This window comes from Mobula hypostoma, chromosome X1 (assembly GCF_963921235.1).
Source record: "Mobula hypostoma chromosome X1, sMobHyp1.1, whole genome shotgun sequence".
Lineage (NCBI taxonomy): Eukaryota > Metazoa > Chordata > Chondrichthyes > Myliobatiformes > Myliobatidae > Mobula > Mobula hypostoma.
In genome coordinates this window covers 6,453,762-6,471,730 of record NC_086128.1, presented here as the reverse complement: position 1 = coordinate 6,471,730, position 17,969 = coordinate 6,453,762, and the positions used below count along the sequence as shown (strand labels likewise).

Below are 17,969 nucleotides of genomic sequence, written 5' to 3'. Positions count from 1 at the left end.
GTAGAGTTAGGGTTGTTGAAGAAATGCATTGTCATCTCAACTCCTGGCGATCTCTGGCCAATGATGTTGCAGTGTGGGGGAAGAACATTCAGGATGGTGTTGAGAACCTTGTGTCATGCTTTGGGAAGGAGTCCCTACCTCCTGCCCCATCTGTGAGGGATCTGCACTTTCTACATTGACCTCATTAGATACCCCAGATACCGACAGAACCAGGATGAATCTCAGTCCCCAGCAGCTACCTGGAGAAATCCCAGTCTTCGCTTTCCCACAAATTCAGCAACCATTCACAATTCGCACTGTTTTTTAATTTATTATCTTCATAATTTTCATATGACATTGAAGGAGGCCATTTGCTCCATCAAGTATTTTCCTGCACAAAGCAGTACAATCAATACCATCCTCTCATCTATTGTCATCTAACCTATTTTCCTTTAAGCCCCCTCCCCACCCACCCACCGAGTCTTCTGGCACCTCTCTACACCACAGGCAATTAAGAATGCCCAATTGACATACCAATCAGCATTGGGATGTGTGAGGAAACCCATTCAGACACAGGGAGAACAATCAATCTCCACGCAAACAAGACTAGAGGGCAGGATTGAACTGGGCTTGATGGGCCTTAAGGCAGTGACGGTACCTGCTGTCAGTATGTTATCAAAAGCACTCAGTGAGAATTCAAGGCGCAGTAGGATTTGAACTCACAATGCCTGGTTTACAAGTCAAGACCTATGAAGTGAAACTCTTTCTTTTTAGCTTTAGAATCAGAGGCATCCCCACTATTGCCAAAATAACTGCTGCAAGTCCCACCTACCACTTCTCTTTAACCTTGTAATCAGAGCCTTGTCCATTCCCTTTTCTTGTCTTTGGACTCACGGTCACATATTTTAAAACATTTACATTTTTATGAGATAAAGGAGGCCATTCAGCCCATCCTATTTATGCCAGCCCAGAACAATCTCATCAATCCAATCCCCCCAAAATAGTTTCCCGCAAGTTACTTTGATTCACATTCGCAGCCAAGTTCTCCCATTACCTTCCAACACTGAGGCAATTTACAACAGCCATTTAACCCTCCAGTCTACTCACCCTTGGATGTGGGGAAGAAACTGGTGCATCCATGGGAATGTGTAAACTCCACATAGTCAGCACCAAAGGCCTGGATTCAACCTGGGTGACTGGAGCTGAGAAACAGCAGCACCACTGTGCCAACTTTAACATACAGGCTCCAGTGGAACTGAGCTCAGGCTTCTTACTTTACAGATCCAGGGACCTAACCCCTGAGCCATAAAGCCAAACCCTTTCTCTTTCATCCTACAACCCATCATATTCCCATTCCAGTGTGTTTCAACAAGGAAATATTCACTAAGACATTAGTGACAATGCACCAGGTAACAGAACAAGTTTAGAACAGGTAATAGAATATTCTTTCTGGTTTAAGGACTAAAAGGGCTGTTCCACAGATAAAGATAGGTGAACCATATGAGAGAAGCTCCCCAGAGTTTGGGCCAGAAAACTTGATGGTCAGAATCACCCTTGTAGACTGGGTATGCTGCCCTGCCAAGCAAACATCCAGTCTGTGCTTGGATTCTTGTAGAGGGAGCCACATTGTGACCACTGACCATGGTAGGTTGGAAGAAGTGTAAGTCGCATTAATTGTCTGTCCTACTCCCACTTCTCTGTCTGTGGCCTCTTACTAAAGGCCCAATAACAAGCTTGAGGAACAACACCTCTACTTTCGCCATTTTGGATTCAATATTGAATTCGACAACAAATTCCACTCTTCAGAACTGGTCATTTCTGCTTGTTGCCACGTTGGCTCAATTTCTCTTCTTGTACTGCACATGGTTCATAGCCTCGCTATTAGCAGCACATTGCATGTACAAAGAATCTTAATACCCTTCATGTGGTTTCACCCTAGCAGGGATTTTCCCTTTGTTTTACCCATTTCCAACCCTCTCCCCGCCCTCCCCACCCTCCCCAACGCACCTTCCCTGCGATTGAAAACCAAATTGTTTCCCTGTTTCCCACTTCTGATGAAGGATGTCAGACCTGGAACTTTAACAGAGATGCTGCCCAACTTGCTGAATCTTTCTGCATGTTTTGGTATCCTTGCAAACCAGGTATTTCAAATCCTTTTTATAGAAGGAAGAAACTGTTGGCTGTTATGGCACCTGCCCAAAGCAGTTAAATAATTTTGAATTGCGATCACTTGTTTTATTATTCAAATAAAACTTTCAATTTGAACACAACGCCAGAGGAATTGATAGCTTCCGCAGAACAATAAATGCTGATAAGAACATGTAACCTGATCTTTTTGGATTTGCATCTGTTGTATTATGCTGCTTACAGTTCTTTCTCTCCCACTCTCTACCTCCTTTCTCTTTTCTACTATCACTCTTCCCCCCCTCGTTCTCTCTCCCTCTCCTCACAATCTGTCTTCTCTTTTTTTCTCTCCTTTCTTTCTCCTCTCTTTCTTTACTTTTGTTTTCCTCTCCCACTTTCTCTCTTTTTCTTTCTCTCAACAAGGTGGCATCGATCATTAAGGACCCCCATCACCCAGGACACGTCCTCTTCTCATTGCTACCATCAAGAAGGAGGTACAGAAGTCTGAAGACACACTCAATGATTCAGGAACAGCTTCTTCCCCTCTGCCATCTGATTTCATTGAACCCTTGGACACTACCTCACTACTTTGTTTTGCACTGCTTATTTCATTTAGCTTTGCAATATATATTTCTTACTGTAATTTATATATATATATAACGCATCCATTAGTCTTGCGAGACCGTGGATCTGCGTCTGGAAAGTCTTCACTCTCCAGGGCACAGGTCTGGGCAAGGTTGTATGGAAGACCAGCAGTTGCCCATGCTGCAAGTCTCCCCTCTCCACGACACCGATGTTGTCCAAGGGAAGGGCATTAGGACCCATACAGCTTAGCACCAGTGTCGTCGCAGAGCAATGTGTGATTAAGTGCCTTGCTCACGGATACAACACGCTCCCTCGGCTGGGGCTCGAACTCACGACCTTCAGGTCGCTAGTCCAATGCCTTAACCACTTGGCCACGTGCCCACGTTTACTGTAATTTACAGTTTTTATTATTATGTATTGCATTGTACTATTGCTACAAAACAACAAATTTCACGACACATGTCAGTGATATTAAATCTGATTCTGATTCTCCTTGTCACATTCTCTGGTTTCTTGGTGGGCCACGATATAAAATAATTTCCCTGCTACTCACGTGCCCGGAATGTGATTGTCCTTCACCTCGGTGGCACTCTCGGAACTAATTTGATGCTGACAATTGTTATTTGCCATGAGAAGGTGCTGCATGGGATCTTTGACAGAGACGGAGCAGCTTTGATGGTATGGCATGGAAGAATGAGTCTGGATCACAAACTCAAGTTCTGGAGTGGAGTTTGAATGTCCAGACTCTGACACAACATACTAATGCACTGTAGTGGAACTTCCTGTGTGGTGTGGTAATCATTTAATGTCGTATAAAGGGACATTAGGACAAGAACTGTGAGGACTGGAAACAGCTTTCCTCCCCCAGGCCGTAAGATGACTGAACTCCCTGTCACTGCGTATGAATCTCATCACACAGTCTCATCACGTACGAAATGCCAGTAGCGTTATACTGTTTACTTTTTACCGTATTACATACGCACCTTATTATTTGTTACTTCATTTGTGGTGATATTACTTTGTGTGTTACGTGGGTGAGTTACATGTACTGTGTTGAACACCTTGGTATGCAGGAACATTGTTTCATTTGACGGTATACATGTGTATGGTTGTATGGCAATAAACTTGAACTTGAATTTGTAAATTTGGGAATGAGGAAAAGTAACTTATTTTGAAGGCCATTCATCTCATCATGCCCATTCTGGCTCCCAGCAGAGTAATCCCATCAGTCCTCTCCTTATTTGCCCATGGCCTTACAACTTAATCTCACCCTCCTGTCCATCAACTCCCCTTCACTTCCTTGCCACTTACCACTGCCAAGTGTGATCTCCAGCAGCCAATTAACCAGTCTGCAAATCCTTGGGATGTGGTAAGAAAACCCACGTGGACACAGGGAAACGAGCAAAACCTGCACACACAGCACCAGGTCGTGATCAAACTCAGGGTCACTTGAGCTGTGCGGCAGCTGCACTAACTGCTGCACCACTGTGTTGTCGTGGGAACATAAGGGCTTTGCAACATTACAACCAGAGGCTGGGGTTACCAGCCCCACTTCAATGCAGAATGCTTGGCTGATACATCGAAACCATTTCGCTCTCATTGTGTTAATTCAATAACAATTAGTTTTAAAAACTCTAGTTTTCTTGCACTTAATAAATCATGTGTTTCACTCTCATGAACGGTGAGGTAATGTTTGCTGACCACAATATCTACGAAGGCTTACAGTTTCCGTTCTCCTCGACTTAACTTTGCTAGGAGGATGCAACATCCAACCAACTCAGAGATGATCCACCACAGATTTCAGCTGTGCTGGTAGTTGACCAAAGTCCCAGGATAAGTTGGAAATGAAAAAAACTTCAATTGCTGAAATTCTGAAATAGAAACAGAAAATTCTGAAGACCTAAAATGTTGGCTCCTGTTCCCTTTCCACAGATGCTGCCTGACCTGCTGATCATATCCCGCATTTTCCGGCTCTATCACAAGAGAACATTGCGAGTCACAGAGTCATAGGGCATGGAAACAGGCCCTGCAACTCACATAACCCAGACCAACCATTAACTACCCAGTTGCTTTAATCCTACATCATTCTCACCAACTCCCCATGGACTCCACCTCTCATCTACACACTTGGAGTAATTTACAGTGACCAATTAATTGACTAACCCGAATGAGTGCAAACCAGAGCATCATGGGGAGAACATACAAACTCCACAAGGCCAGCAACGGAGGCCCTCATTGGAAATTTAGCCGAGTGGTGTCATAACAACAACCTCTCACTCAATGTCAGCAAGACCAAGGAACTGATTGTAGACTTTAGGAGAGGGAAACAGAGGTCCGTGAGCCAGTAATCACTGGAGAATCAGAGGTGGAGAGGGTCAGCAGCTTTAAATTCCTGGGTGTTACTATTTCAGAGGACCTGACCTGGGCCCAGCACATAAGTGCAATTATGAAAAAAGCACAGCAGTACTTCTACTTCCTTAGGAGTCAATAGAGATTCGGCATGACATTTAAAACTTTGATAAGCTTTTATGGATGTGTAATGGAGGGTATATTGACTGGCTGCCTAGTATGGAAACACTAGTGCCCTTGAACAGAAAATTCTACAAAAGGTAGTGGATTCAGCCCAGTACATCATGGTAAAGCCCTCCCAGCCACTGAGCACATCTATGTGAAATTCTGTTGCAGGAAAGCAGCATCCATTGTCAGGGACCCCAACCACCCAGGGCATACTCTCTTCTTACTGTTGCCATCAGGAAGAAGGTACAGGACCCCCAAGACTCACACCCCCAGGTTCAGGAACATTTATTACCCCTCAACCATCAGGCTCTTGAACCAAAGGGGATAACTTCACTCACTTGCCCATCATTGAAATGTTCCCACAACCACTAATCTCAGTTTAAAGACTCTTTATGTCATAATCTCATGTTCTCATTATTTATTGCTGTTTATTTATATTTGCATTTGCACAGTTTGTTGTTCTCTGCACTCTGGTTGATCTTTCATTGGTCCTGTTATAGTTACTATTCTACAGATTTGCTGAGTATGCCCACAAGAAAATGAATCTCAGGGCTGAACATAGTGACGTATATGTACCTTGATCCTAAAACTTACTTTGAACTTTGAATGACCATGGGTCACTGGAGTTACAAGGTTGCAGCTCTACTAACTGTGTCACAGTTACTTCTGTATGTTCTATTATTTCCTTAAAGTATTACAATATAAGACCATAAGACATAGGAGCAGAATAAGGCCATTTGGCCCATCGAATCTGCTCCACCATTTCATCATGGCTGATCCAATTTTTAACTCGGCCCCAATCTCCTACCTTCTCCCCACGTTCCTTCATGCCCTGACCAATCAAGAATCTATCAACCTCTGCCTTCAATATACATAAAGACTTGGCCTCCGCAGCTGCCCGTGGCAAAGAATTCCACAGATTCATCACTCTCTGGCTGAAGAAATTCCTCCTCATCTCCATTCTAAATGGACGTCCCTCTATTCTGATCTCTGGCCTTGGATTCTCCCACCATAGGAAACATCCTCTCAACATCCACTCTATCAAGGCCTTTCAACATTTGATAGGTTTTAATGAGATCCCCCCGCCCTCATTCTTCTGAATTCAAATGCTTCTTAAATAGTAAGCCTTTCAATCCTGGAATCATTCTCATGAACCTCCTCTGAACCCTCTCCAATGTCAGCACATCCTTTCTAAGATAAGGGGCCAAAAGTACTCACAATACTCCAAGTGAAGCCTCACTAGTTCCTTATAAAGTGTCGGAATCACATCCTTAATATAATAGAAGATAGAATATGGAACTGCACAGCAACAGGGCTTTTCAGCTCACTATGTTGTGCCAAACGAATTCAGCTAACGATACCTCATACTTTCTTTCTGCATATGGTCCTTACCTTCCATTCTCAGCACACTTGCATGCCAATCTAAGAGCTTCTTGAATGCCTCTTCATATCTGCCTCCACCACCAACCCGGCAGCACATTGCAAAGTTCAAAGTAAGCTTTCTTATCAAAATACATACAGTATAAGTCACCGTATACCACCCGGAGAATCATTTTCTTGTGGGCATACTCAACAAATCTATAGAATAGTAAATATAACAGAATCAATGAAAGACTACCCGACCAGGGCATTCAACCAGAGTGTAGAAGACAACAAACTGTACAAATACAAAAAGAAAGAAACAGTAATAATAAATAAGTAAGAGTTAAACATTGAGAATGTAAGATGAAGAGTACTTAAAAGTGAGTCCATAGTTTGTGGGAACAGTTCAGTGATGGGCCAAGTGAAGTTGAGCGAAGTTATCCCCTTTGGTTCAAGAGCCTGATAGTTGAGGGGTTGTAATCGTTCCTGAACTTGGTGGTGAGTCCTGAGGCTCCTGTACCTTCTTCCTGATGGCGACAATGAGAAGAGAGCTTGTCCTGGGTGGTGGGGGACTGTTGATGATGGATGCTGCTTTTCTGTGACAGCACTTCGTGTAGATGTGTTCAATGGTGGGGAGGGCTTTACCTGTGATGTACTGGGCTGTATCCATCACTTTTTGTAGGACTTTCCGTTCAAGGGTTTCCATACCAGACTGTGATGCAGCCAGTCAGTATACTCTCCACGACACATCTATAGAAAATACTCACCACTTTTTGTGTAAAAAAAATCTGCCCCCCACATCTCCTCATTAATCATTAATTATAATCATATTCATTAATATGCAAGTGACATAGGAGGCACCAGCCTGATTTATTTTTCCAGCAAAAGAGCACCCCCTTCATACAATAAAATCAGAGAAAGGGAAGGAACTGTAATAATATTAACCCTTCCTTGTCCCCAATTTGTCCAGAGATCCTCTGCAGTCAGTTGTTATTGAACTGCAGCCACAATTTGAAGGTGTCACAAAACAACTCTTTTAAATGTTAACCGTTAACTTTTCTCTTTTTTTAAATCATTGATTCGTAGAAGAGTTTAATCACAGGAGTCCATTTGGCCCATCGTGTCCTCTCTATTTCCATTCACTGGCCCTTTCTCCATGACACTTTACTCTGCTGTATATTTATCCAGTCCTGTTTTGAAATCCACAATGGAACCCGCCTTTATCACATCTGCAGGAAGTGCATTGCAGATTCTGTGCAAAAAGAACTTCCTGATGTCACCCCTCATTCTTTTCCCCTTTATCTTCCACCTGTAACCTCCAGTCTTCGACCCCTCCATCAACTGAACACCTTCCCAACTATCCCCTTTGCTCCTCATGTTGCAGTCAGAAAGCATTAGTTTCCATACCAGACTGTGATGCAGCCAGTCAGTATACTCTCCACGACACATCTATAGAAAATACTCACCACTTTTTGTGTAAAAAAAATCTGCCCCCCACATCTCCTCATTAATCATTAATTATAATCATATTCATTAATATGCAAGTGACATAGGAGGCACCAGCCTGATTTATTTTTCCAGCAAAAGAGCACCCCCTTCATACAATAAAATCAGAGAAAGGGAAGGAACTGTAATAATATTAACCCTTCCTTGTCCCCAATTTGTCCAGAGATCCTCTGCAGTCAGTTGTTATTGAACTGCAGCCACAATTTGAAGGTGTCACAAAACAACTCTTTTAAATGTTAACCGTTAACTTTTCTCTTTTTTTAAATCATTGATTCGTAGAAGAGTTTAATCACAGGAGTCCATTTGGCCCATCGTGTCCTCTCTATTTCCATTCACTGGCCCTTTCTCCATGACACTTTACTCTGCTGTATATTTATCCAGTCCTGTTTTGAAATCCACAATGGAACCCGCCTTTATCACATCTGCAGGAAGTGCATTGCAGATTCTGTGCAAAAAGAACTTCCTGATGTCACCCCTCATTCTTTTCCCCTTTATCTTCCACCTGTAACCTCCAGTCTTCGACCCCTCCATCAACTGAACACCTTCCCAACTATCCCCTTTGCTCCTCATGTTGCAGTCAGAAAGCATTACTGCACTTAAGTACATCCTCCTGCCCAAATGGTCCATGCTGCCTAAATGCACATCCAAGCCAACCAGCTCCCTTCTCTGAAAAAAACAATTCCAGCCTTTCTACTTTGCCTTGGTAACTGTGGCCCGTTATAAGAACATAAGAACTTTAGAAATAGGAGCAGGAGTAGGCCATCCGGCCCATCGAGCCTGCCCCGCCATTCAATAAGATCATGGCTGATCTGTCCGTAAACTCATCTCCATCTACCTGCCTTTTCCCCATAACCCTTAATTCCCTTACTATGTAAAAACCTATCTAACTGTTTCTTAAATGTATTTAGTGAGGAAGCCTCAACTGCTTCCCTGGGCAGAGAATTCCACAGATTCACCACTCTCTGGGAAAAACAGTTTCTCCTCATCTCCGTCCTAAATCTTCTCCCCTGAATCTTGAGGCAATGTCCACTAGTTCTAGTCCCACTACCAATGGAAACAACTTTCCTACTTCTATCTTATCTATCCCTTTCAAAATTTTGTATGTTTCTATAAGATCCCCTCTCATTCTTCTGAACTCCAGAGAGTATAGTCCCAGGCGACTCAATCTCTCCTCATAGGTTAACCCCTTCATCCCTGGTATCAACCTGGTGAACCTCCTCTGCACTGCCTCCAAAGCCGGTATATCCTTCCTCAAGTATGGAGACCAGAACTGCACACAGTACTCCAGGTGCAGCCTCACCAGTATCCTGTATAGTTGCAGCATGACCTCCCTGCTCCTGAATTCAATCCCTCTAGCAATGAAGGCCAACATTCTGTTTGCCTGTTGTACCTGCAAGCCAACTTTTTGCGATTCATGCACAAGCACTCCCAAGTCCCCTGCACAGCAGCATGCTGTAATCTTTCACCATTTAAATAATAATCTGCTCTTCTATTATTCCTTCTAAAGTGGATGATCTTGCATTACCAACGTTGTATTCCATCTGCCAGACCTTGGCCCACTCATTTAACCTATCTATATCCCTCTGCAGACTCTCCACATCCTCTGTACAATTTGCTTTCCCACTCAGTTTAGTGTCATCAGCAAATTTTGCTGTGCTACACTCAGTCCCCTCTTCCAAGTCATCAATGTAAATGGTAAACAGCTGTGGGCCCAGCACCGACCCCTGCGGCACCCCACTCACCACTGACCGCCAACCGGAGAAACACCCATTTATACCAACTCTCTGCCTTCTATAGGTTAACCAATCCACTATCCATGCCAATACACTTCCTCCGACTCCATGCATCCATATCTTAATCTCTTGTGCGGCACCTTATCAAATGCCCTCTGGAAATCCAAGTTTACGACATCCACCTGTTCCCCTCTATCCACTGCACTCATTATGTCCTCAAAGAACTCCAGTAAGTTTGTCAAACAGGACATGCCCTTTCTGAATTCAGGAAGCATTCCCATACATCTCCTCTGAGACCCTCTAATGCTTTACATTTCTCCCTCCCCCATAATGAGGAGAGCAGAACTAAACCTCACCCGGTTTGTGTACTCATATCCTCATGACCATTTTAGAACAACAAGCAAGTGTGAGGTAAGGAGGGTAGATGAGATTGTGAGTTGGGTCTGCATTTAGATAAGCAGTAGAACGGGCTGCTGGCGGCCCACTCCTCTTTCTGATACAGTACGTGTTTCCGAATGAAGGAGAGAGAGCGTCATTATGCTAGAGACAGACTTTGCCACATCACCTCTACTGACCAAGGCGAACGAGAGAGGTGGCCAGGTTTCAAGCAAGAGCCCGAACTTCCAACGCAGGGTGTGAATGTGCCCGAGCACTCGGTGCCGGTCCGTGCAGACATCTCAGACAAAGGGTTGGTGGGTGAGGGGCTCCTCCCGAAGTGCAGCCGCTTGAGCGAAACCGGGGAGGCAGTGAAGTGTTCCCTGTCCACCTGCAGTGATCGGGAACAGACAGGGTCGCGCCTTCCTGCAGTCTAGAGATTTTGCAAATTCCCAAAGTGCCCGGGAAACACTGCTTATTTATTATTATTTCTTTTTGTATTTGCACATTTTTGCTGACTTTTGCACATTGGTTGTTTGTCCGTTCTGTTGGGCGCGGTCTTTCATTGAATCTATTGTGTTTTTTTTTGTATTTATTGAGTATGCCCGCAAGAAAATTAATCTCAGGATTGTATATAATGAAATATACGATAATATATGATATATGATAATAAATTTACTTTAAACTTTGAAATGTCCAAAGAGAAACGGATTCATTTAGAGCGTGGTGGCTCGATGGTTAAGGCGTTTCCTACTTAGCGATCTGTCCGTGCATTTCGTTCCGCACACCCCCTCCTCTCTCGGCAGAGAAGTGGGTGGGCCGTTTTCTGGGTGGGGAGAGCACTGAATGCAGTGAGCGCCAGGACATTGACACAAGGCATGCAGCCGACTGCAACAGTTACACCGGAGCCGTCCCCTGCCTCCAGCGATATTCCCGGCAGCTACAGAAGCGAAGCGGGTGCTCCGGGGCCGCTGTGGTAAAATGAACACTAATATATCACAATATAAGAACAGTTGAACATTCCCAACGTATCAGCCTGGGATCCAAGCAGCGTTGGGTTTCGGAAGTTTGTGTCTGTTTGTCTTGCGCTCTGGGCGAGTCTCCTCCCTCTCGGCTCCCGATGGTTGGCTCCCGGAATCCTTTATAAAGCGTGCATGGCATTCGGTTGATGGACAATTCCTGGATGTGGGAGGAAGGCGTGCCAGACTGAATGAGCAGAGTGTGTTGAGACCGAAACAACACACACAAAAAAAAAATTCCCGCGAGCGCACTCGAACGGAGGAACCGTCCGGCCCAAGACCCGGGACACCTCGATTCCTTCTGCAAGGGCACGGGCTGAACCCGCGATGCAGGTCTCCAGTTCGCACCGTTAGCAGCCTGAAGACCACCCCCCGCACGTTGCTCTACTCTCCTCTTCACGCCCTGTAAAGACGGGTTCTTGCCTTGCAAACAAAGAAATGAATTCTACTTTTTTCAATCAGACTGTGGTAGAGACAGGATTGTACTCTGCCAAGGAACATGGTCTGGGTACGGTTCTTGGATGTTGTAACCAAAGCGCAGTGACTACTGACGGCTCCCTCAACCTCAATCAAGAGGAGCAAAAACTCTTTATTATGAGAGTGGTGCAGATCGCTGTACTCTGTGTGCTCTCATTGACTGTCATTTTCGGCATTTTCTTTCTAGGTTGCAACTTAATGATCAAATCCGAGAGCATGATCAACTTCCTGGTGAAAGACCGCCGACCCTCCAAGGATGTAGAAGCTGTGATAGTTGGCTTGTATTAGGAGGAGCCCCGCTTCACCTTTTTTTTAATAATCAGTGAGCTGGTGCTGATTGTACACTGTCCGCGGAGCACCTCCCCTGAGGCAGGGAGAGGGACCTGGGGCGGTGAGGTGGTACGGTTAAAGCACGGATCGGTGGGTTTAAACAAAGAGGGAAACGGAAAAGAGTAAAATGGTTGCACGTGGTATAAAAATCACATTTTCTTAAATAGAGTTTCTGGGGAATTGTTGGAATTTGCAGATGGATGTTTTATGCCCTTGCTGAGCACGAGAGCATTATTTTGCATGCAGAACCGGGTAATAATTAAAATTTGCATGAAAATATCACATGTATAAAGGATCGGAATGCGATACCGGAGATGGAGCGACAGGAAAGCGCAAATCTTACAGTTGGGGTCTAGAAACGAATATTGCATGTGAAGGTATCTGCCAATCATTCTTAAAATGTAACATGTAATGTATAGGAACTGACTCCGAACTGCGAACAAAAGAAAAAAATCTAGAACATTTTGTAATATATTTTCTTGAGGGCCAGTTTTTAATCGCATGTTTTGTTTCCGCGAGTCGGTCAGTGCCTGTTTAATTCCCTCCTCTCTGTTTTCCTGTCTGGGCTGGTTCGTTGGAATTAATTGTAGCATGGTGTCTATCGTTTCCTTAAGGAGCTCTTGGTCTCCACTTGATGTGACTCCGTTACACTGTACGACTTTTGAAGATCATTGTTTTTAACACTGTAATGCAAAATATAATTGATAAAAATATGCCAGACATAACTTCAATGAGTGGTTTGATATTATTAATTCATTCTCGAAGGGTAGCTCTCTAAATTCGGTTATACCGATACATTAAAATAAATTGTTTGGTTAAAAGGATTAAACTGATTAAATGTAGCTGCAATTAACCAGATTTTTGACACTGCGACCAAAACAAACACTGGGCAAAGTTTGTAAAAGTTGAGATGCTGGAAATTTAAAATAGAAGCCGAAAATGTTGGAAACACTCGGCATGTCAGGCAGCATCTGTGGGAGGACAGATAACAGTTCAAGTCGATGATGAACGTTAACCATATTTCTTTCCACAGATGCCGCCTGACCTGCTGAGTTATTATAACAGGTAAATTTACAAGCCATTGTTCTCCAATAAGGAGACTTGGTAGCTTCGTTAAGTAAGTTAAAATTAGAGCGATTTGGTTGCATATATCACATAACGTTATTTTTTAAACACACATCTGCTCTGGTACATATAATGTTTGAAGTCTGTGCTTCAGGAAGGCACCTCGCTGTGTAAGACGGATGCACCAACCTCTGAGGAGCTGTCGTTGGGAGACGGTGTGCGGGGTGTTGGCGAGTGTTCGCAATCGCCGGTACTGGATTCCCAAGACAACCCAGGGTTAAAAGTCAAGAGTTCATCACTCGAGATAATGTAGATGCAAATCGAAAGCACTCACACCCCAGGCACCGATACACCGACACCCCCTCCACTTCAGCATGTCAACCTCTTAAGTTTAAAGGGGAGTGGGCGAGAAACCACAGAAGGCGACCCGAAGCCCCCACCCCCTCGACTTTGCTGCCCTCTGGGAACAGATGGCCCACTTCCTTCACCCTCCACCCCTAATCATCCCCTGCCGCCGGAACCCCAACTGCCCGTCGTGAGACGGAGCCAACCCTCAGTTTGTCCCGGATTTTGGGGATGTGCTTTACCGCACTTCTGACTTTCATGAAAGGGAATAAAGGCGCGATGAGGATGGTTGCAGAGGAGAAGGGTTGACGGGAGGAGCAACTTGCCGAGTGTAGAGAGTTTGAGGTTTGCAGTGGAGTGACAGTTGGCCGTGCTGTCCATATCAACACGGCCGTATCTTTGCTTTCCACTGCCCAGGGGCTTAAATCACAGAGAAACTGTTGTTAACTCACATCTCCTTCGCCTTCTCCAAATAATGAGTTCAGTCTCTCTAGACAAAATTGAATGTTTTTTTTAAAGTAAGCGATCAGAATTTGATCTTCAGGATTTCACTGCATTTCACCTCAGGCTCCACGGGGAAGTGTCAGTACTCGATTCCTGTGTCCACAATCCGGGCCCTCTTCTCCCTCACAAGCCCATTCCTCTAGAGTAGGGGTTCCCAACCTGGGGTCCGCGGACCCATTGTTTAATGGCATAAAAAAAGGTTGGGAACCCCTGTCCTAGAAAAAGAAGCGGGCTGTAACCGGATTATTCTCACGCTTTACCTCCCATCGCTGAGTTGCCAGTCCACGAGGTAAACGGTGTGCACATTTCCTGAACCAGCTTTGTCACTCCGGGAGACCCGCAGCCACGGCCTCACGGAATTCAAAACCCTTAAAGTGAACAACATAATTGTGTGAAATGCGAAAAGAACTGAATCTGCTCATTCACATTTCAGGATCCGACGGTCGTTGGCCAGGCCAGTGTTCATTTCCCAGCCCTAACTGCCCCTGACTGAATGGTTCGCTCATCCATTTCGGAGTCCATCATATTCCGGTGGGTCGGGAGCTACATATACATCTTATCGGGCGAGGACGGCAGTTTCTCTGTGATTTAAGCCCCTGGGCAGTGGTTTTATTTACTGTCACATTGTAGTGTTGTGGCCATTATTAATAACTATTTAAATTTCTTAGTGGCCCTGGTAAGCTTTGAAGTCAGGACTTTGGATTGTAAATCCTGGGCTCTGAATAACCGTGACACCGCGGTATCCGATGTACATCTGGAAACCCGGTAATGGATGCGCCCAAGTTTCCTCTAACTAAATATTGGGAAGATTAAAACTTTTGTCCCGTCACAAAATTTTCCCTTTGCCTTGGTCGGTCTCGTATGCAGAAATTTTCCACTGGCATTTCCATACCTCTGAGGAGAACACAAATTTTGACTTCACACATTTTTCACACTGCCCCGGAACATTAATTTCAGAGTGCATCTGGATCACACCCGACTACAGGAATGTGCTGGTGACCTCCTCCCCCTGCCACCCCACCCCTCAACAGACTATGTAAAGTGTAACAGACTATTAGGACTAAAGGTTAACGTTTGATATTTATTTGCATTGCAGAATGTATTTGTGCTCAGTTAAGTGAAAGCTGTTGTTATTCATGTCGGGGTATCTTCTGGTTCAGGAGCCCAGCGTTAACATCGAGCAGTTAAGAAGAATGGAACTTGACTCCAGAATCACAGTCAAACACACGGATGGTGACCAGTCTGCAATGCTGAGTACAACGGACTGCTTCCGCACAAAACGGACTAAAGCGCACTCAAATCCACAATCTATCTTCAAAGGGTTTAATGCACTTGGTCACCTTACATGAACATAGCACTGACCAGATACACTCAGAGCCACAATTCCTTCCTTTATATTCGCAGTGTTAGGTTATATTCACAGCTGAGAGGCTCTGTACATTACTTCAGATGACAGTAAAGAGCCAGCCAGTTATGGGAGTTTGGAGTCATGTCAAGACCAGATCAAGTAAGGATATTTTTCTTTACTAAAGAGGATGAGTGTCCTCTTTAATCTCTTATCGCAAACCAACATACTTATGAATACTTTTGCTAATGGATTATTTTATAAGAGAGTTCAAACTACAGCTGTTTAAAATCAAATGTGTGGGTTACGAATTTATGGAACACGTGCTATATGCAACTCTTTTAGTGATACTAAGTTCCTGTAACAAATTTAATTCTCCTCCTCTAAATTTTTTGAACCCCCCCTCCCCCCCCCCCATGCAGTCTACGGGAGCTCTCTTCCACCCATCAGAGATATTCATCGAGAGCGCTGCGTACACAGGGCATTGGCTTAGCATTGTCAATGATCCCTCCCATCCATCCAACAATCTCTTTGATCCCCTACTATCAGGCTGGAGGTACCATAGCATTAGGACAAGGACTATTCGGATGGGAAACAGCTTCTTCTCCCAGGCCATAGAATACTGAACTCCCTGCCATCACCAGGGTCTCATCATGCATCAGTGGTATTATACTGTTTACTTTTTGACTTCTATTGTATATGTACATTAATTGTTAATTTACTAGTGGTAATATTACTTTTTTGTTACGTGTGTGAGTTATATGGACTGCGTTGTGTTGTGCACCTTGGTTCGGAGGAATGGTGTTTGTGTGGTTGAATGACAATAAACTTCAACTTGAACTTGAACACCTCCACCACTTCTCCAACGTCATTTAGCCAGGTGGTTTCATTCTTATCTATTATAGTCAGAATTGTTTTGTCTCTTTCTCTTTGTGAACCATCTTTAGTGCTCCGAGATGATTTTCAGCCAAAAACACAACTTCTGTTTCCAACATACACTAGTAATATTAATTTCTACTGCATTACCACCTCTACAATGCTTGCCCAATTCCCAGTAGTGAATGAGCTTAAGATCCTCCAACTAAATATTGGGAAGACTGATGCTTTTGAACTGGCCAGTTTCCTTCACCACCAAGTTCATTCTTTTCCATGACAGCACTCTGAATCTGCACGATTTGGAACTTTTGGAGCATATTTTTGCTGTATTTGGCCAGTTATGCATTAAGACACAATACCTGCACGTCTGGAACGTCACACAATTCAGCACACTGTCTTTCGCACAGCTGCTGCTGAATTTCTCCCCCATGGGCTTGCTATCACCAACCCAGGCTAGTCCAATATAATTCCGGCCCACAAAATGTGCACCTTCTGTACACTTAAGGCAATCTTAGATTCTGTTGACTACAACCACGTTTGTTCATTACTTTATTTATTTATTGAGATAGAGCACTGAATAGGTCCTTCCGGCGTTTTGAGCCATGCTACCCAGCAATTCAAGAAGGCAGCTCATCACCATCTTCTCAGGGGCAACTAGAGATGGGCAATAAATGCTGGCTTAGCTGGCGATGCCCACATCCCGTAAATGAATTAAAAAAATCACCAACTTAAAACTAGCCTAATCACAGAACAATTAACAATACATCTTTGGACTGTGGAAGGAAACTAGAGCACCCAGAGGAAACCCACACAGTCATGGGGAGAATGTGCAAACTCCTTACAAGCAATGGTGGGAACTGAACCAGGGCTGCCTGTAAAGCGTTGTGCTAACCACTATGGAACCATTACTGCTATGTTTATTGACCTGCACTAGCTTCCGATCTAGCAATACTTGAATTTTAAAATTCGTAAATTTATTTTCAATGCTGCACTCCATCACCAGGACTTCTTACTGGCTTCAAAGCATTAAACTACCCACAGTATTCCGATCTGGTACCTTAATCATCCCCCAGACTAATGGCCTGGAATTCTATTCCCTTATGCCTAATTTGTGGTATCTTCACCCTGAAGGTCTCTGCTTTTCCATCTTTTTCCTCCTTAAATGCTGTTCTTAAAAATCAGTTTGACATAACCTTTGGTTATTTATCCTGACATTCCTTGATGTGCTAGATGCCAAATTTGTTGAGAATGACTTGGGAAATTTTAGCTAAGCTAAAGGCTTTATACAAGTACACGGTGATCTGTCTGATTTATATCAGTTCTTTTAAAGTGCATTTGTTTTAATAGTCTGTTACTTTTAGGGCAATAAACACAATGCATTTCTAGGGCAATGTTGCAGAGCTAAACTCGTGACATGACCATTTATATTGTAGAAGTGCAGAGAAATGAGACCCTTTGTGTAAAAGCATGTATGGGTTTATTTTATCACAACTTGAGATGGATGACTTCAGATAACATTAGCTTGGCTCAGTACTGTCAATAGAAATGCTGCAGTTTTTGTGCCTGTGTTCAGTAGACAGGGGTTCAGTGGAGCTGAATTGATTACTATACATAATGGATTAGACTGCCAACAATGAAGATTGTTTTGCAGTCTCCAGAAATGAAAGATTCATATCTGGGACACTGGTGCAAGTGAACTCGGGAGAAACATCATAGGGACATTTCAAAAGTTGCATATTTCACTTTTGTTTTCTTTAAATGCTTAGATTTTGGGAATTTTGGAGATCAAGAAAGTAATCTTTTGACAAGTGCTGAGAGATTATGTGA

At 43.9% G+C, this 17,969-nt stretch overlaps 1 protein-coding gene across 1 annotated transcript; it reads left to right on the top strand.

Annotated features, from left to right (window-relative positions):
- The first annotated feature begins 11,052 nt into the window (after positions 1 to 11,052).
- LOC134340124 (reprimo-like protein) lies at positions 11,053 to 12,723 on the top strand. Its single transcript, XM_063037002.1, has one exon. The coding sequence runs from the start codon at positions 11,639 to 11,641 to the stop codon at positions 11,963 to 11,965; it is 327 nt and encodes a 108-aa protein (XP_062893072.1). The 5' UTR covers positions 11,053 to 11,638; the 3' UTR covers positions 11,966 to 12,723.
- Positions 12,724 to 17,969: the final 5,246 nt, after the last annotated feature.